The following is a 20,514-nucleotide window of genomic DNA, read 5'->3' as shown; positions in this document are numbered from 1 at the left end:
TCTTGTTTATGAACTTTATGAGCAATATGATTAGTGGAGCCTTCACCTTTGAGTAGGAAGTATCCTTAGGTTTTTCTTTGACAGGATGGTTATCGGGTTGGATTGTTTTGCTTCAACCGAACCGAGAGACAATTGACCTACATGTATATGGTCGATCGGTTTGGTTCATTAGATTAGTGTTTTGCTGTAGTTTATAAGTTTGATTTATACGATAGTTTGTTAGTTTGTAACTCTTATGTGATGTGTTTCTATACGACAATTGACCTACATGTATATTCACCGTCTTTTTGGCCCCGTATCTTTGTCGACTATTGCCTCACGACCATTTTATACTCCTGACGATGATAATGATGCATCATCGAGCTCAACCAGAAAAAAAAAAAAAAAAAATAGGGAAAGGAATTGAGTGAGATGGAAAAAATATGTTAGTTTATTCTCCATCTGCAACAATGGAGCAAGATTCAGAGATACAATAAATTTGGAACAAGATTGTAAAAAGATTGTAAAATTTAGAAAAGTTCAAAAACTAAAATTGCAAATTAATAAAATTTCATTAGCAAATGGGATTACAAAGAACAAGTTTGGATCATCCATCCACAGATATTATGTCCATCCACGAACTCAATTCACATACAAAACTATTAATTACTAAAGCACTGAAATCTCCCTGTAAAAAGCAGGATGAAAAAAGAAGAAGAGATTAACAGATCAGATCCAGCTCAGAATATGAAATGGAATGCATACAAAAAAGGAAATGATAAAAATTCCAAGCTGAGCTTTTTCTTTTGTCACATGGCCCTGTCAGTTCTTCAACCCCCACTCCATTAAGTGACTAATGGTAAATTCGAGAAACTTTCAATGATATTGTTGCTTTTACATTGTAAAATAAGATCCTAATAATCCCTACAAAAAGTTTTTCATTATCAAATCTTCATTTTTAGGCAACTCATCATCTTACATAAACAATCAAAGAAGATATAAATCACACAAACCTGAAAAGAAAAATGTATGGTGAATAGGGTTCTCTTTCTTTTTTCTTTTTTTCCTTTCTTCTTCCTGATTTTTCATGATTTCTTGCCAAAAATTATGACTAAATGGCCTACAGGGAGAGCATTGTTCTATAAAAATTGAACAGGACTGAAGATTTTATCTGTTTTAGATACTAAAAACAATGGTTTGCATTCATAATTTCCAACTTTTGTTCGGAGTAAAAGAGAAGCCGAATAACTTTCGTTATGGTCACATACAAAAGAATGGGAAAAAGGAAGGCAGAGAAATAAAAGAGAAGGAAGTCGCGTACAAGGAAAGGAACAGAATTTTTACCTTTTCCCAAGTCCGACGCTGCCTCTTATTCTCTTTGGCATCTTCCAATTTGCTTTTAAAGGCTGATGATTCTGATAAATGAAATAAAATCCAAAGCATCTTTCGGAAAAATATACTGAAAAACAAATCATCTCCTAAATTCAAAGTAGCAGCAACTTGAACAGCATCAGAAACAGGCTCGCTGAGAAGGATCCAAGCCAATGGCTTCTCTCCTGCCACCAAAAACCACCGCTGTTTCTCAGTCTCCATAAACAGGAATTCAAACAGATCCATCAATGATTTTATGTCACAGGAATTTACTCAAATGTATCAAATCACTTGCAAGTAAAATTTCAACATGCATCAGGAAAAGGGGGAAATTTGAGCCCTTAAGATAGGTGGGCATCTCCAAAATGGCATCGCCTACAAGGATCCTAGTATAAAAGTTTGAACTAAAGCTCATTTAACAGCCTACTGAGCTTGAAAGCTTGAGCTCCCAAATCAAATTGGAATGTTTTTTTTTTAAAGAAAGTACCATTCGACTTTTAAGAATTTTAATAAGTGCTAAATTGTGCTAAATTATACCCATTTCTCTCGTGCTTTCAAGGTAAAAACTGAAAATAAAACAGGAATTTTGTTGTGGACTACACAAGGAATAGGAATATGCATATGGCTCAAATTAAAATGTTAGAATGGCCTCAAAATCAACTGATGAGAATCCAATGAATGAAGATTGGGCCTGTGCTCCCACTATTGATCAATCACAGAGATGCCCCCCAACTCAACTCTTTCCAATTCATTCTCCCATTTTCATCAGTTCCCAATGACCAGAAAATTTCAATCTCCCCTGAATTTTCGGGAAAGATTGAGAAATAAACCCATTTCACTTTATAGATTGGATGAAGCATGGCTGACAATTGTGCACCCCCAGATGTATGGCTTAAGAGATAGAAACTGAAATAGCCCATTTTCTTAAACCCAATATTTGTTTCTATCTCTGTCACTTTATGAACCAAACACGCAAATCAAGCAAAAAAGATGCAATAATCATTAAAACAACAAAAGTAACGGAAAAATTTTACCGTGGCGGAGGAAATGGCCAAATAACCAGTTGAGGAGGTAGTGGGAGATCCCGACGGCGAAGGCTGCGCGCCGGAACTGCCATGAGTCCCGTTTCCAACGTCGTCGGTATGGGAAAATCCGAGCTGATACACCGGCGTACCGTCAGGCTTAAAGAGCCCATAATTCCTCTCCGAAGTTGGTCCAGGCTTCATATTCTCATTGAATAAAGCAAAAACATAAATGTTGAGGTCCGAGCTCGGCCTCAATGGCGTTCCCTTCTTCTGGCAGATGTACTTGAGAAGGTTCCCATTGTACTTCTTTGCATTCTCCGGGGTCGCACCGGCCTCGTCGTCATCTCCCTTCGACGGCCATCCGGTCTCCGAGATGTGAACAGGAAGTTTCTTGTAACCAACAGCGTCGAGAGCAGAGTAAACCGCGTCGATCTGTGCGAACAACATGTTGTCGTAGCGAAGATTCGAACCGGGATCTAAAACCCCTTGGTTCGGTTGGAAGAGGACGAAATCAAGCGAAACCTGCTTCGGATTCGCCTTGTACGCGAAGTAAGGGTACGCATTGATCAAGAACGGGGAGCCGATCTTGACTTGGAAATCCAAGATTGGTACCAAACAATCAACTAAATCACTCCGGAAGATTCCGGCGGAAGGCGGATATGAAGTTTCAAGTATTGCCAAAGAATGCGCTGTCGTCACAGCCACCTGCTTATCTAGCCCTAGATTTACGAGCGCCGTGTGCACGCTCTGCATCGCCGGTAGTAAATTATCATTAAGAGAAGTGTCATTGAAGGTTAATACCTCATTTCCGACGAAGATTGAAGTGATTTTAGTGCCAGGCAAGTACGCTTGAACATTATTCTTCACCCACTCTTGAGCACACGCCGTATTCTTCATTTTGGCCAAATATTCGTTTCCAAGTCCGACTATAAACTCCACGCTCGTATTAGCAAATGCGCGAAGAACCTTCGGACTCGCATCGTACAGCTTCACCTTCGTAGCTCCAATTGATTTCACCAGCGGGATTACATTCTCCGGAGTAGGAAGATTGTTCGCTATCTGACCATAGTTCACTCCAACAGAACTCACCATAACAGGCAGCAACAACAAACCTTCACAAAATCACAATCTCAAGCTAGAATTTCACAAACCTTCACAACACTCCAGAATTCCACAATAATCCACAATATTAAACCAAGAAAAAAGCACAATTCCATATTACCTGAAACCAGAAACAGAATGCACGAGCTGCATTGTTCGAATCCGAACCTTCTCAGCTCCATGGAGCTTGAAGTTTCAATAGCCTAGGTGAAATTCGAAGTCCGAAAATGCGAATCACCGCACTGAAGTGTGAGACTGTGGAGCGATCTGGAGCCGTCGGAGAGGCGATTGCCGGCCGGCGTCTGGTTTGAGTGTGAACGGCGAGCTGAGTGAGGGGCGGAAGCAAGGGGAAGAGCCGTGCGGGAGTGGTCATTTTGTAGAACGTTGAGATGGACGGCGTAAAGTAAAAAAGCGGAAAAAGGAAAAATAAAAAAAGAAAAAAAGTGAGAGTATCTATTCGCTCTATACATTTTTTAATAAAACTTTTATATATATCATTTCTTATTTTCCATTTTATTATTTTCATTAATTAAAATACGCTAAAAAAAATACTCAATTGTCCAACTACAGTTTGTCGGGTTATTCCCGTCCCCACACCTACACAACCCCGTTTAAATGGAAAATTGAGATTTTTTCCTTTAGCTAAAGGGTACCCGAGAATGGGATTATATTCTCGTCTCCACACGGTATACAACCCTGTTTAAATGAAAAATCGAGATTTTTTTCCTTTAGCTAAAGGGCACCCGAGAATGAGGTTATATTCTCGTTCCCACACCTACACAAATTCTTGCATCATCATGATCACTATAAATATGAATAAAATATATGTATTAATATCGTACTCTAATATTGAAATTTATATTAAAACTTAAATTGTCCATAAAAAAAAGTTTTTTTAAAAAATTATTATAATGTTTTTTTTTTTCTTCTAATGTGATTGAAACAAACATCTTCACGTGCTACTTTCATTTGTTAAAAGTTTGGTAATAATTATTTTAATTTTTATTAAAAAAAATTACAAAAAAAAGACTAATTATATCGATCCATCAACAAAAGGTTTTGTTTTTAGTCACACTATAAACAAAATTATTATTTTTATTATTAATATTAGGTTAAATTAGCCATCTTAATCTAAAAAAAAACTAAATTAATTAATTTAATAGTTATAAAATTAAATTTTAGGTTTCTTGAAACCCTAAATTTTGAATGGAGTAGTATGTTCACTTTCTATTCACTCGTGGGATCCGGGCGGTCCGGGGGACTACCTCGGTTCCTCTTTTCTCGATAATCCATACATCCCTTATTAGTATATGGACAGCTATCTCTCGAATACAGGTTTAGATTTGGCCTCAATGGAAAAGTAAAACAGAGCACATAACATGGACAGCTATCTCTCGAGTACAAGTTTAAGTTTGGCCTCAATGGAAAAGTAAAACGGAGCACCTAACAACGTATCTTCACAGACCAAAAACTACGAGATCACCCCCTTACATTTTGGGACAGAAATCACCCCCTTACATTTTGGGACAGAAATTCAATGACTAAATTCTTAATTAGATACGGTTACTATTTGACATAATATTTGTGTATGTAACTTTAATATATGCTAAAATTAGTGACATAAATAGAGTTTGAATTTGAAGGAAAGTAAAAAATTCCTTAGAATTTAATAACCCTATGTTTTAATGATTCTCATCCCACGTGAAATTTTGCACATATTCTCTCTTTTTCATTGTAGATTGGCCCAATAAAGCATTATTCCTTTTGGAAGTCACTATATTTGTATCAAACTTCAAGAGTGGAATGGCTATTAGAGCCGGTGATGCTCATAGTAACGTAACAATCAAAATTATCCCACTTAAGTTAGGGAAAGAACGAGACATTCCTAGTAATGTGTAGCCTCAAAATCGTAAGGGTGACAACGATATGTAACGAGCAAAAAGCAAACAAGATGACACTAGGCAGCATACCAACGGATGCTGAACCTTAATGGAGATTGATTGTGAAATCTCACCTCAGTTGGAGAAGGAAAACATGTGATTTTAGTTTTTGGGCTTTCGAGTTTCACTCGAAAGAGCTCGTAGATCATTTTTACGGCCACAAAATTGTCAATTTGGTGGTATTATAGTGATTAGCATTGTGATAGAATTCCTTTGCACGAGATTTTAGAAACAAACAATTCAGTAGTGTAATATTTGCCTTCGCAGGAGAGGGTGGCTGAAGGACAAAACTAAGAGATCAAAAGATAAAAAACAGAAGCTGTAGATGTAGTTTTCCTAGACGGACTTACACAATCACAGGGTTCTCTACCTCTCAATCGTGTCATGTCCGAGGAGGAGCAGCAGCCATCACTTGAAAAGTGGCCCCACCTGCCTGCTCCTGCTGGAAGCTGGATATCAACAGCTTCTGTGCTTCCTTCTTCATTAGCAATCAACATAAACTAAGAGAAACTGGGAAAACTTATATCTGACTCAAGGAGTGGCAACGTTTTCCTTGGCGAGAGGAGCGATTTCCTCCCCTTCTCGTCCAGGTTTGCTGTTATCGACTCCCAATCCCAACAGGGATTCTTCCCATAGTTTAGCTGGACCCTGCATATGAATCGACATCGTTTCGTTTCAGTTGAATCGCCAGATAAGAAGCTATGGCGCGGTCAGTATGATGAGAAAGGGTACTTACCTTCCATGAGAAATCTTGAGCCATACAGTTCTGTATCATTTCTTTGTGGGCAGCGGTGCTGAAGAGTGATAGAGCTCTTACGACAGTTTTAGCAATTGCTGCTGCATCAGCTGGAGCAACAGTTTCACACTGGCAAACACAACCACCCAACTCTAATCACAAAAGGAACCCAAACAATTATATGAAGCGGATTTGAAACTATCCGTACTTACTTCAACGCTGAACGCGCCCATTTGGAGACCTGTATAACCGTCAATAACAGTGTCGGCGAGACCACCAGTTGTGCTTACCAAGGGAATCTGAAATTGAAATATATGAAGTGATAGGGTGTATGTCTTAACCAGTTGAGCTACTAGCTATCAGAAAGTGGCGACTTACGGTTCCGTAAGGCATAGCTTGCAACTGGATGAGACCACAGGGTTCGAATCGACTTGGAATCATCAAGAAATCAGCAGCTGCATTTATGAGATGTGCTAAAGGAACGTTGAACTTTGCCACCCCTCTAGCTTTGTCAGGATATTTTATCTCTAGCTCTTCAAGTTGTCGCTCTAAATACTTCTTGCCAGTTCCCTAGCAGAAAGAAAATGGATATCAACTTTCAACCAACTACAACAGTCGTTTTGGAAAAAGAAATAAGCTAACATATACTCACTAGAACCACCAATTGAACATCTTCATTAATGAACATTGGAATAGCTGCTGATAGGATATCAGATCCCTTTTGCTCTTCGAGTCTACCAATAAATCCTACCAAAGGGATGTTCCTGTCAACGGGCAATCCAACCTCCGCTTGAAGAGCTTCTTTCAGAAGAGCTTTTCCTTCCTCAACCTGAAAATGAAGATCTAGCTAAGAAATTTCTTCAATCAATTGAGAACCAAAATATGAACTCTGTCGGTTAGCTTACGGTTTCAGCATTGAACTTGATGGGAATGTATTTGTCAGTTGTAGGGTTCCACTCCTGAACATCCATGCCATTCAATATACCCGTAACGGTCGTCAAACGAAGAATGGTATGCAATTCAACACCCCGATCAATTCCCGAAACAAGTTCCTGGGCATAATATGGACTAACAGTGAAAACACTGTCAGATTCCAATATTCCAGCCTTCATCCAGTTGATTTTTCTTCCCTTCACAGGCTTTTCATACCTAGAAACCAAGATTTCTAAGAACACACAATGGGAAAATAATATCTTCGGGGATGCAGATCAAATGGACAAGTAACTGAGGCACTAACCCATCAGTAAAGTCAAAGGAACTCTTGAATTGATCAGGCAGATTCAGAAGGGAAAAGTCTGAGAAAGCAAATCTGCCTTGATAAGCAATATTGTGAATGCAGAAAGCAACCTGTTTGTTAGCATTTAAGAGTACAATATCAGCTCATGTCTACTGAATTAAACAGAACCATTCGGCACAAAACCAACCTTGGCACTTTTATAAATACCCTTTCCTTGATACATGGTTTTCAAGTAGCATGGAAGAAGAGCTGTGTGCCAATCATTGGCAACGAATACAACATCCTCCCCTGCAATGAGTAGCAAACCACATTTTCTCTGTGCGTTAGCCATTAACTAGTAACTATCAATTTGAGACTACTGAGGGAAAGAAAGCGAATGCATACCATATGGTCCTGAAAAGAACTTGCTGCTGTTCAAATTTAGAACCAAAGGCGCCAACAGAGCAGCCTGATGAGCACAGACATGCGATGGTCAAACAAAAAATCGATGTCGAAAACTAGAAACCATGTCATTAGGAGGATATTAATCAATTGATTGTTAGAAACTACGAATCTCCACAATGGCATGATACTGCCCACAATGGAGATGTATTCCTTACCTTATAAACTCATGATCAACCCCTTGACTAGCTGATGTGGGACTCCTTTCCCAAGAATCCTCAACATTGCTCAATCGAAGTAAGTGAAATACAAGCAAATTGGGTTTTTTTGTTCATAAACTACTTATAAATGTCATTTGGCATTTCTGGATGACGGGTAAATGACATTTACCAAAGAAACTTCTCGATGTAACAAAATGGCACTCAATAAAAACGAACTAACTAGATTACAGAGTTCCATTGACTGTCTCTATATTGATTTGATGCCAATGAATAGCACAGCATGAACAAGAACAATCATATTGAAACATAACAAGATTAGTCACCTGACACAACAGGCTAAACCGCAACTGATTGTCCTCATAATCCACTCCCGCATTAGGCCCATATAGTTTAGACTTAGTTTTGCCCCAAACCTGTTGAGATCCACAATGTAGAGCATCAGAAGAAGGATCTCGCATAAGAACAATGTATACACACTTTGGTTATGGAATTCGCATTACCTTTTGAAGAAATATTGGGTGATCAACAAATACTCGATCAACTCCTCGTTTGTAGCAATGGAAAAACCGTATAGTAAACATTTGATCCCCAACTTTTACCTGGTCATGTTCATGAAAATGTTACGAAATTGTTCCTTCGCTCCTCCCCACAATAGATGATCATTTTTCATAGATGAATTTATTTACCTCGGCTGTTACATCAGTGTCCCAAGAATCTTTGTACTGGTCATAGCGAGGAGCTATCGTCATGACACGATGTCCTCTAGCCTACAAAGCAAAAATCAGTCTGTAGCAGAAAATTATGACGAAATTGCATCTGAAAATAAGGCGAGAAGCATCACTTACAGCCAATGCTGGAGGCAATCCTCCAAGAACATCACCCAGCCCACCAGTTTTGCTCCATGGAGTAACTTCAGCAGCCACAAGCACTATGTTCATCCCTTGTTCACACACAATTTTCCCAGCAGTTCTACCGAGTCCATCAGTTCCCCTACTGGCACTCCTGCAAATAGCACTTGCAGCAGGGGTTTTCTTCCGTAGCACATCCAAATTGTTCAAGGATTTCAACCCCTTGTGAGTTTCTACTCGGTACTTCAGTCCGACCTGCGACAGGCTCGTTTTGGTCTCTGAGCCTGTAGCCCCATGACTAGCGATGAGGGAGCTCCTCGACACAAAATTGGAAACAGTCACCGCTCCCATTGACGCCATTGTTGATCTAAAAACCAGCATTCAAAACAACAAACAAAAATCCATACAATGATCGGTCACACAAAGCAAGAAAAATATTGAGATTAAGAATCCATACAAACAAATCAAGAAATGATCAAGAAGAAAACACAACAAAAACGCAGAATCAGAGCTGCTTCAGAAAAGAAACTCAAACGCCTCAACAAAAACCAGCAAGCATTACAAAAGAAATCATTCAAAAGCAAAATGCCAAAAATTAGGGAAGAACTTCAAGTCCGACCACTCACCGGCGATGAACTCCAGCCGCAAGAAAAGCAACGGACACTGCAGATCTGTAGAGGACGACGGGAATTTATAGGATTTTCAGGAGCAGACACGTGGCGAAGATTGAAGAGGTCATGCGTGCGAGGCGAGGCCAGGCTCCTCAAAAATGGGTTGGCACGTGTGAAGTGTGGGCCCGCGGCATCGGTGGTTGTGGAGCTATTCGGGCCAAGACGATGTCGTTTAAGGCCAAGGAAAGGGTCCCACTGATGGGACGTAATAATATAAGAGGAATGGACACGCGCTTTAAGATTTTCTGTGAGTTTTTATTATTATTATTCATTTTTAGTTATTGTCAGTTTGCTTAATTATTTAATATTAATATTATTATTACTACGATGATTGGTGAATGAACGGTGGAGAATTCACGAGCAAAGTCCCACTTCATTCCCACGTGTAAGAATTAACAAAAAGAAATTTCATTATTTAAAATATCATTTTAATCACTAAAATTTCATCCAAATTTAATTTCTTCCATTTTCAATACTCTTAAATTTAAATACTTAATTATAATAAAAATTAATTCATCGAAAATATTAAAACAAAAAAAAAACATTTCGAAGTATATTGTAGGGACATGTTTTTCAAGTGGCTCGAGTCACAGACTGTCACTTACTAAAATAAAATATTTGAAAATACATCGTGAGGTCCCACATCGGTTGTAGGGGAACGAAACATTGCTTATAAGAGTGTGAAAAATTTTCTCTAATAGATATGTTTTAAAACCTTGAGGCTGACGATGATACATAAGAGGCCAAAGTAGAAAATATCTATTAGCGATGAGCTTGAGTTGTTACATACACAATAATTAAAAAAAAAAAAAAAAAAAAAAAAGATAAAACGGGCACATAATTAATAAACACCCTTATAGCGTGCAACTTGTGCACGCCTCCACCTCGACTATACCATCTAAGCCTCATCTGAAAAGAATTAAAGTAGCATGAACGATATAAAAATACTTAGTAAGCAGTTTGTTTGTCGTTCTTAATTTATTCTTAAATCTTATGTTATTAGTTTGTCTGTTCATTCGGTACCTTATTCATTCTTATGAATTCGGTCGTAAGTTTTGAGTGCATAGGTTGGTTGAGTCGAGTATTTAAATTGAGATAATGTATAAATAATAATAAAAAATATTAATATCAGATTTAATGACTAAATTAATTGAATTATCTTGAAGTTAACAATATTTTATATTATCAAAATTTAATTAAAAAAATACAAATTTGGAATATTAAGTATTTAATTCAGGTAGTTTCCTATATTTAGAAAAGCAAAATTTGGTTTAAAAAATAACTTTTAAGCACCGTTATTAAATAACATTTATTATTTTTAATTTACTTCCTTAAGAAACTTTCCTCTTTTAAGTGATATTTGATGGAAAAAGATTCTTAGCATTTTGGAAATTACCAACATAAATGCATGTTAATTCGTTATTACCATAGCTATAATCAATTTTTAATATTTAAATTAATTTAAAATTTTGTTTTTATAATTATAATTGCTTTCTATAAATAAAAATAAAAAAGCATTTTTTATTATTATTATTTAATGGTGCCGGAAGCAAAATTTTCAAACAGTCACATGAATGAATTAACGTCACAGACATAGTTTTCTAATGGTTTTGTGAAAAATGTTCAAATTTGATGAAATCTACACACATTTTAAGTAAGAAAAAAACTGTTTCACTCTCAAACTATTTTTGGGTCATTTTCGATAGAGGTACCATTGACGACTTTTTTTATTTCTTGAACGAGTGTTATACATATATATATATATACACATATGTATATATTAAACACAAAGTTGAAATTTAAATAATTTATTAATAACGTCATAAACATTGTGGAATATTTAATTTCTATATAAAGGATTCAACTTTACCATTTTGTCTCGTCTTTTAAGATAAAAGAATAAACACACAAAAAGTGTTTACTCAATCAAAATCTTATTAGATCGATCAAAATTTTGTTTGTTTTGCACTTTTGCAGCAGTGAACATGTCGAGATCAAAGGTGCTTACTCAATCACAATTGCACTTTTTAAGGTCATGTCATGATCATGATACACACTAATAGTTAATATCTTCATAGTTACAAAATTCGAGATCGAATGGAAACCAAAATCTCCACAAAGAGAATCGAGTTCCAAAATGAAATTATTCTTCATTTAGGTTCTAATTTTTTTTAAAAAAAACTTAGTTGACTCATTTAAAACTTTTAAACTAAATAGTTAATTTTTCACTTAAATTATTCTAGAAACAAAAGGGATCAAATTATCAAATACGTAATTCAAATATATCAAACTATGGATGTAATCAAACAATAACATTTGACATTTAAATATTATATATTATTGCAATCAGCTCCCGAGAATTCATCGTCATCATCACACAGACACACACCAACAATGAGTTGTTCGAAAGGCATCAATGGATTTGATGATTCCTCATGCTTCTGCTTTCATTTTACCAATTTTGTCTTCATCTAAAGCTTTGACAGCGAAGGAGAATCCAAGACGAACCACTAATTTCAATAACTAACTTATACGGATGCATATACTTCTGAGAATTGTTCTTAATATTCGCACACAGACAGACGGTTCAACAATGGATTTTAATTCTACAACAATGAGACTCCGTCACAAACAAGAGGAACTCGCACAAAATCTCTTGATTTTTAGTCAGTAAAATCACTCCACAATGTAAGAACAAAATTTCTGTTCCTAACAATCATGTAAAACAGGACACGATCCGAAAAATTAATATGACAAAAAGAAGATCATAAGAAAGAACGAGAACAGGCTCCTTAGGGATTGGATTATCTATGAGCAGTTACCAAAGTCTCAATGAACCTCAATCCATCGAACCTCGGCGCAAATTTCTCCTTCTCCGCTGACGCATCCGAACCGCAACCTCTGTTAGAACCGGATTCCGAAACGAAGCCCTAAAAACACAATACAGCAGATCAAAAACCGATCGGGACAATAGAATTGAAAATGGAACATTCGAAGTCGAAAGCGATTAAGATTTTACCTCTCGAGAGGGAGGATTAAGAGCGAGGTCACGATCTTCATTAGAGGAGGACGAAGAGGAGGAGAAAGCCATGGTCGAAGCGGCGAGGACCGAAGCGAGTAACGTGCAGGAGCCTTTCATGATTCGTCGGAGCGGACGGTGAGGAAATCCGACGACAGTCGCCGGATCTCGGCGGATTTGGGGGGAATGGGGAAGAGAATCGGAGATGAAATTTAGAAGACGCCGCGGAATATTGACCTCAGAGCGCTGAAAATGGGATGGAGGGATTTGTTGTTATATTCTTCGAGTCTCGCGTGTATTTATGTGTGTTCGGAAATTTCGCATTTAACGAAATTGAATTTGGATTTAAGATCCGCTCCTTCGCTTTGTTTTCCAGCTACCTCATTCTACGCTGTCCATTCACTTCGTATCTCGTGGACCCCGCTTGCCGACGTGGCGCTCCATATTTATACAATAAAAAAAAGAAAAAAAAATACAAAACATAGTTGGCCAATTTGGTCGGTTTGTGCCAAGTTTCGATTTTTTTTTTAATTTATTCATTTTTTTTCTTTCAAATTTTTAAATTTATGAGCTTTCACCGCACCTCTGGTACCGATGAGATAATATTCCTCACTTATAAATTTATGATCGTCCACTAAATTAATCAATGTGGGACTCACATACAATAATCCTCATCCGTTCAACATATTTTTAAATTAATTATAATAAATTGAGATTAACATCAAATTTCAATTTTTCCACTCATATCATGGCGTGTAATATTACGTGAAAAAAAATATTATAAATTCAGAGTTGAAATTTCAATAAAATAAATTGAAAATATAAACAAATGGCAAGGATAAAATGGTAATTTAAAAGGAAAATAAATTAACACCGTTTGTTCTGTTGAAGTTGACGTTGACGGCACCGCAGCTGTTGGATGGGACGTTAAGCGGGTCCCACCGTGGTAACACGGTACGAATGACAGTAGGCAATAAAATCTCTGAAGATGCTTGAGTGATGCTGAAAGTGGTGGGACCAGGACAACGGCCAGGGGTTGAGATTTGTGATTGGAAACACGTTTAACGTATGGTTTCGGCAGACCGGTTTGGTCCCCGACGGTCGGTCCCCATTAAAGCCGACCAGATTTTAGGAAATAATTTGGAGATGATAATATATTTATGGAAAAGGAAAAAAAAAAAAATGACCTAAATAGTTAACATGTTAAATTCATTATTAGTTTCATGAAAAATAATTTAGAAATATAGTTTTTTATATCAATCCAACCCGTTCAGGGCCAGCGTCCTTACTGGCGATTTTTCCTCTCTTTTTCTTTGCCCCAACCAATGTGAGACATCACAATCCACCCCCTTCGGAGCCAGCGTCTTTACTGGCACACTGCCTCACGTCTACCTCCTTTGAGGAACAACGAGAATGCTGGTAGATCGTTCGGTGTCTGGGTTTGATACTATTTGTAACGGTCCAGATCCACCGCTAGCAGAAATTGTCCTCTTTGGGCTTTCCCTCAAAGCTTTAAAGCGTGTTTGCTAGGGGGAAGGTTTCCACATTCTTATAAATGGTGTTTTGTTCTCCTCTCTAACTAATGTAGGAGATCACATTTATTTGTGTACGATTGTATGGGATCATGAGATAAGGTAAATAGAATGGTTTAATAAAATATGGACATTCTCAAAAAATTTACCTCGATAATGCTAAGAAAACTTTATTAAAAAAATTAAAAAAAAAAACTCATTTTCAAGGTGCCATTTGTCAATGCCACATTGGCTTTTGCTTCCACGTTGTCTTTTCGAGATTTGGATGAATACTTTGAAGCATTAAAATCAACACAAAATTAAAAAGTTCGTTATTATCAAAACATATGATATGATTGATGCTCATAAAGCTACGACATGTCACCCACATTTCAAAAATGAGATTATAAAATAAAATTTTAATAAATAATTTAATAATTTTAATTTAATTTAAAAAAAAATATTTAATCACGGTTAAAATATTTATTTATTTTAATTTTAATTTAAAATAAAAAATTTAGATTAGATTTGATTAAATTGAATGGGTCTTAAGTATTGAAATGTGAATCGATTGCGTTGGTTGACCCGAACTTACTTTAGCGTGGACCCCACCGTTACGCGATATTCTAGTCTGTTCGCGAGGGTTCGGTCACCGTTCAATGCAAGCTGCGGGACCACATGAGTCACCTCACCGCCGCCCAATTTCCAACGACCAACCTTTTCTTCTTTCTTTTTTAATATTTCTTTTTATCTTTTCCACAAATAAATAGATTTTCCAGTTAAATTACAAAGCTTAAATTAATAATAATAAAAAAAATACCCCTAATTTTTAAAAATTTAATAAAACCATCTTTTTTATCTAAAATTAATGATAATATTTTAGATAAAGATGGTTAATATTTAATTTTTAATGTTGTTTTAAAAATACGGTATATTAATTATCTCTATTTTTAAATTATTTTTAAAATTTCACGAATATTTTTGAAATAATAAAGAGATGAAATTTTTTGAAACTTTTTTAGAAAATTAACTGTGTTTTTGAAATTTTAAAAAAATTTAAAATATTAATTAAAATTTTGAAAACTTAAAATTAAAAAATTAGTTATTTTTTAAAGTTTAAACATTCCAAAGTTTCTCCTTAAAATTAGCCAAAAAAAAAAAATATATTTTTTTAAAGTTTAAAGATGTTAATTGAAAATTTTAAAAGTTTAAATTTAAAAGGGTAAAATATAAAAGTATTTTTTTTTATCAATTTAATCAAATATAAATTTATTTATTTTTTGTGTTTAATGGTTCTAAACGTTTACAAATTAATTAATATCGAATTAACCTATCAATTTAACTTTTAATAAAAGGTTAGTTAGAGAATTTCAAAATTAAGAATAATTTATAATATATAACGATTCGTTTTAATCTAAATAATTAAAATTAAATTAAACGTGACACTTTCTTTTTTAGCTTTGAATTAAACTTATATTATAAACTCTAATAAAACGCCATTTTCATTCAATTAACTTCATTTTATATTTTTTAATATTTAAATTTAGTCTTCTATTTTTAATAAAATTTAAAATTAAATATCTAATTTTATAGAAAAGGAAAAGAAAATAATTAAAGGAAAGAATAAATTCGGGGTATTTGGAAGTCTTCGGTCTTAAGTTGACGGACCCCATACGCTAAATTTAAAAACAAAATAAGATAGAATGAAATCCGCGGCTTCAAGAAACCTCTGGGAATTTGGAATCCAGAAAAGGGAAGGAAACTCCCGCTTTGTTCCCTTTATAAGCCCCTCCGCCCTCCCTCCCTTCTCCACAACCAAACCACCGCCGATCCAGCAATCAACCGCCGCATCAATTCCAAGATGAATTCCATGTTCAGTTTCTTCGATGCCTTCGCCGCCGAGATCCTCATCGGAAAGTTCGTTACGGCTTCTACTTCTGTCCCTTCCTTCACTCCCAACACCGGCGGCGGTGGTTCTGCCTCTTCCGCTCCTGTGAAGTCGATGCCGGGAAAGAAGGATGAAGCTAACGCCGTAGCCAAGTCCAAGAACTCGTCGATGAAGCCGAGATTCGCTCTGGAGCTCGATGGCCTCAATTGCTTTGAGACTCTCGTCCCAAATTGAGGTCTCCTCTGATCGTGATTCTGTTATTATATCTTACTCGATTCTTCTGATTCTTTCAATTTTAGGAAATTCTTTTGATTCTTTCAATTTTAGGGTTTAAATTAGGTTATACGAGATTTAGGGATTCTAGTATGTGAATCAAAATACAGAGTGCTTTCTTGTTCTTCCTTCGTCTGTTACACGGAATTAGATGATTGATTCCGTTCCGCGTTTGGTTTTTTTTGGAATTTCGATGTGAAATTAATTACTCTTCTCCTTCTTCCTTGTTCTTCATGTTTTTCATCTCCTTTTATGGAATTATTAAGAACTCACTCATTATAAAATCTAACTTTAAAGTTTTATTTTATTTCCAGATTACGAGGTTGAACACTTTATTTTATTCCTTGCCCAAATTACAAGAACCAATTTATCACGATTAGCTTTAATCCAAAACTATATTCTAAAAAGGATGACAATAAAACAAGATAGCTTCTTAATTTCCACTATTTATTCCATAAACACTCCCCCCATCTGAGTAAGAAGAACAGAGAATTGAGGGTTTATATGAGGCCTAAATCTATGTTCAATCTTCTCTCCTTCCCTACAATCTAAAGCTTCTTTTTACAACTCAAAAGGGGAAATTCCAAAACCAAATTTACCACCTTCAAAGGGCTTTCTCTTTGTGTGTCACTCATGAAAACAATGCTAAGCTGAATCTGATTATGAGATTTGTTGTACTGATCATCTCTTTGCAATGTTCAAACATCTTCGGGCGACTCCGAACACGACCGCTTTGGTTAAGAGGCCGTGATCGAGGCTGCAGGCCAGGGCGATCGCTCCGCCCACCATAATAAGCTTTGGCAAGTTCTTCCCTGCTGCTGGTTTCTCAGAGGGCTGCTCCAAACTTCTGACCTCTGAGGAACCATCATCATTATCAGATGCATCTTCTGAGCATCTCATCACATACTCTGAACTCATCTTTGTGTTGATATTAGCCATCACAGCACAGTTTGAAAGCGGCGCTTCGGAAGCTCTATGCTTCTGATACGCACGTAAAGCGGGATCGATCTTCTTGACGGCTCCCCACATCCCTTGCCTGATCCCCAGCTTTGCAATTTCCCATGGGATACCCATGTCTTCGTAGTGAAATAGTATCACCTCGCACGCACTCAGCTCGCCGTTGCCCCTTCTAGATTCAGCTGTTTCCATAGAGCAGAGCAGAGAAACAGATGTTTAGTTGTCTAGGAGACGTGAATGTGAAGGGGGGGAAGAATTCAACCATGACCAACGCAGTAAAATAAATAAGAAGACTATGAACTTGGCTCTACCTGCACGGATGCACCAACTTGAATAGTAAAGGTCAACTCGTTTTGGCTTCTTCTGTCTTGGTATCAAGGAACAAGGTACGCCCTGAATCAACATTAAACCAAGTTAGATATTATTTCCCACTTTTGAACATCCAATAGTTTCAAAATAATCATAATTTCTATAGACAAGTGGCTTGAAAAGTTGACCATTGTGACAATCCTATAGTTTCAAAATAATCATAATTTCTATACACAAGTGGCTTGAAAAGTTGACCATGGTGACAATCCTAGACGGTGCCACCGTCAGTAAATATTGTCCACCCGTTGAGAACCAGCGTCTTCGTTGACACAAGTATCGATGCCTGGTTTTAAGCCTACTTCTAGTAAATTTGTCTGATTTGGCCCGCCGCTAGCCGCATGATTTTAAAACGCATCCACTAGGGAAAAGTTTCTACACCCTTGTAAGTAATGTTTTGCTTCCTTCTCAAACAGATATGAGATCTCACAATCCCACAATCCACTCCCTTATAAGGCTCAACTCCTATTGGCACGACTAAGTTTATGGGCATGACTATGATACCATGACTCGCTACAATGGTATGATATTGTCCACTTTAAGTGTAAACTCTCGTAGCTTTACTATGGGCTTCCCAAAAGGCCTAATGGCAATGGAGAGAATATTCTTTGATTATAAATTCATGATCATTTCTTAAATCAGCCGATGTGGGACTTTCATCATCCAACACCTCCCCTCGAACAAAGTACGCTCCCCTTAATTGAGGCTCGACTCCTTTTTCTTTTGTGCTCTATTCCCTTCTCAAATCGATGTGAGATCTCACAATCCACTCCGTTTGTGCCAGCGGTCGCTGGCACAACACTTTAAGTATGTCTATGATACCATTTGTAATAGTCCAAGGGCTCTCGATTAGCCTTATCCTCATAGTTTTAAAACATGTCTACTAGGGAGAGATTTCATACCCCTTGTAAGGAATATTTTGTACTCCTCTCCTAGCGACTGGGATCTCACATTGAAGAATTACCCGGAACTTGTGAAGTTTATGATTAAGTGCAATAGACTGAAGCCTAAAACATATAAAAATGCCAAACTTCAACAAAATTTCAATGGAAGATCCGAAGAAAAGATGAACATGGAGAAATGGGTACACAGGCACAGCATGTCTTACCTTCGTCACACAGTAATACGACTGTCCCGACTCCCAGATTCTTCGTCCGATCGTGTAATCTCGATCGCTGCAGAAGAAAGGGAACTGCAGGAACAACAACAACAAATCAATGAGAAAACCATACACATGATGTTAAACAAACACAGAGACAAGAATGGAACTTCACTCACCTTGCGCACCCAGTGGACAGTCATGTTCCCTGTGGTCGGACATTGCTCCAATGTTCGAGCACTTATAAGCATATCATCCCATTTCATTCTAAATTCATCATCCCAAAACAGATCCCTCACCATCTCAGCCGTCGCATCCTCAAAAATCGTTCGACTTCGATACTGCGGCGGCCCCCTCTGCCAAAACAACAGTAAACAACACTATAAGGGCTATAAAACACAAGAACAATACAGTAACAATGGATAGCTGAGCTAGCTACCTCAGGGTCTCTCCGCCATGCTTGATAGCTCATGGTAGAGGTAGAACGATCCATCATCTGAATCCATGACGGCCCTCCATCTTTCTCCTCAACAAGCTTGTACAAATACTTAAAATCCTCCTCCGTTAGCTCAGCTGGTGCTGATGAACTGTGGTTAACAATTTGTATTAGAAATCATCGTAACTTGTTCTTCATCCTATGGAAGAGTTTAAGCAACAAACCTGGAGATACAAGCTACAACTTCTTGTTCTTCTTGTTCTTCTTGTTCATCTCCACAATTTGTTGACGTCAAATTCAAGCATTTAGGCAGAATGTTCAAGGAATTCAAACTAGAAATTGATCCCACAAAGCAAGATGTCGGCAGATTATCCTTCAACTTGGACGAAATGAACAAACCCTTATTGGAATCCACCCATTTGGGCTTCCAAATCCATCCCACAAGCACTCCCACAATAATCCCCACCCACAAACGAGCAACAAACATCAAAATCATGAACACTGAATCGTAGACGGTGGGAGGCCCCGCCGTCTCCAACAAGAACGAGTCCACCGCCATCATCCCCACCAAAATCAAATGACCCACAAACACAAAAAGCGAATGGAATCGAAAGAACCCAACAGAGAATCAAAGAACTGAAGAACACGAAAGAATACCGGGATTCGGATATAGTTCTTCCCCTTTTGCCTCGTTTTCAGCAGAGGCGCATCAGAAATGGATAAGAATCCAGCGATGATAGGCGGCGAAGTCGTAAGAACCAGAAGAATTCCTCTGGTTATTACACAAAGTTGGGGTCTCTCTCGTGACTTAAATAAAGGGTTCTCTCAAAATCCCCAAAAGAGTGAAGGATTTTGGCCGAACTTAGGCTGAAAGGGCAGGTGGGTATGGTGGGTCTTTCTCTAAAACGCCATTAAAATGCCCAAATTCCACGTTTCAAACTAAATTTCTTCTCCCTTTTTCAACTCCCTGAAAATTTGACCATAATTACGAGTCGAATTAGTGAGTTTTTGGGGCGTTAATAAAGATGGGTTGTTTTTTTCTCTGTATAATCAAACATTAAGGACGAAATTAAATTATTTTTGCTAAAATTAAGAACTGAATACCCCTTTTTCCAGCCTTTTCCACATTTTGAGGTTGGAATGGATAAGGATAAATCAATTGTTCTTAGCAGTTGAGCATTTCTCGTAGAAGTGGACTAAACCTTGTCCTTTGAATCCTTAAGGTTAATGAACAAAGACCGATTTGATATATGTATATATAAATCATAGATAATTAAATAAGATTAAGAACACATTAAAATCACGTAATTTACGAGAAAAAATTTAAAAAAATATCGATATATACATATCTAAGAGTTTTAAAGCCTACATGGGACTCTCGTAGGTCATAGACTATTACTCTTATCTTCGTCAAGGCTTGGTCAGCTCATCTATAACATAAGAGTCATATTTTTG

General features: G+C 37.0%; 4 protein-coding genes across 7 annotated transcripts; all 4 read right to left on the bottom strand.

Moving 5' to 3' along the window:
* Nucleotides 1-532: 532 nt before the first annotated feature.
* Nucleotides 533-3,848, bottom strand: LOC111783919 (glucan endo-1,3-beta-glucosidase 11). Of its 4 annotated transcripts, none has more exons than XR_002813445.2 (4): nucleotides 3,598-3,848; nucleotides 2,385-3,487; nucleotides 1,324-1,535; nucleotides 533-903 (listed from the first exon to the last, which is right to left on the bottom strand). XR_002813445.2 is itself a non-coding variant. In XM_023664731.2 (3 exons), exons 1-3 carry the CDS (start codon nucleotides 3,656-3,658, stop codon nucleotides 1,464-1,466), a joined length of 1,236 nt encoding a protein of 411 aa, XP_023520499.2. In that variant the 5' UTR covers nucleotides 3,659-3,848; the 3' UTR covers nucleotides 533-1,463. The 4 variants fall into 4 exon arrangements, 1 of the variants encoding a protein (XP_023520499.2); XR_002813447.2 differs by having other exon boundaries at nucleotides 533-832; XR_002813446.2 differs by having other exon boundaries at nucleotides 533-667.
* A 1,791-nt stretch (nucleotides 3,849-5,639) lies between these two features.
* LOC111783918 (granule-bound starch synthase 1, chloroplastic/amyloplastic) lies at nucleotides 5,640-9,585 on the bottom strand. Its single transcript, XM_087116943.1, has 14 exons — nucleotides 9,466-9,585; nucleotides 8,837-9,206; nucleotides 8,678-8,758; nucleotides 8,492-8,590; nucleotides 8,315-8,404; nucleotides 7,774-7,837; nucleotides 7,577-7,677; nucleotides 7,390-7,499; nucleotides 7,058-7,301; nucleotides 6,805-6,981; nucleotides 6,531-6,722; nucleotides 6,365-6,451; nucleotides 6,153-6,281; nucleotides 5,640-6,064 (listed from the first exon to the last, which is right to left on the bottom strand). The coding sequence occupies exons 2-14, from the start codon at nucleotides 9,197-9,199 to the stop codon at nucleotides 5,948-5,950; spliced, it is 1,854 nt and encodes a 617-aa protein (XP_086973069.1). The 5' UTR covers nucleotides 9,200-9,206; nucleotides 9,466-9,585; the 3' UTR covers nucleotides 5,640-5,947.
* A 2,419-nt stretch (nucleotides 9,586-12,004) lies between these two features.
* LOC111783920 (uncharacterized) lies at nucleotides 12,005-12,816 on the bottom strand. The gene is made up of 2 exons (XM_023664732.2): nucleotides 12,530-12,816; nucleotides 12,005-12,440 (listed from the first exon to the last, which is right to left on the bottom strand). The coding sequence occupies exons 1-2, from the start codon at nucleotides 12,647-12,649 to the stop codon at nucleotides 12,315-12,317; spliced, it is 246 nt and encodes an 81-aa protein (XP_023520500.1). The 5' UTR covers nucleotides 12,650-12,816; the 3' UTR covers nucleotides 12,005-12,314.
* Nucleotides 12,817-16,577: 3,761 nt separating this feature from the next.
* Nucleotides 16,578-19,962, bottom strand: LOC111783921 (uncharacterized). Its single transcript, XM_023664733.2, has 6 exons — nucleotides 19,284-19,962; nucleotides 19,063-19,210; nucleotides 18,803-18,979; nucleotides 18,633-18,716; nucleotides 17,470-17,551; nucleotides 16,578-17,340 (listed from the first exon to the last, which is right to left on the bottom strand). Exons 1-6 carry the CDS (start codon nucleotides 19,619-19,621, stop codon nucleotides 16,883-16,885), a joined length of 1,287 nt encoding a protein of 428 aa, XP_023520501.2. The 5' UTR covers nucleotides 19,622-19,962; the 3' UTR covers nucleotides 16,578-16,882.
* Nucleotides 19,963-20,514: the final 552 nt, after the last annotated feature.

The sequence above is a fragment of the Cucurbita pepo genome, chromosome 13, assembly GCF_057944985.1.
Source record: "Cucurbita pepo subsp. pepo isolate OVF chromosome 13, ASM5794498v1, whole genome shotgun sequence".
Lineage (NCBI taxonomy): Eukaryota > Viridiplantae > Streptophyta > Magnoliopsida > Cucurbitales > Cucurbitaceae > Cucurbita > Cucurbita pepo.
The sequence above is the reverse complement of the archived record's forward strand: the minus strand, read 5'-3'. Positions and strand labels throughout refer to the sequence as shown.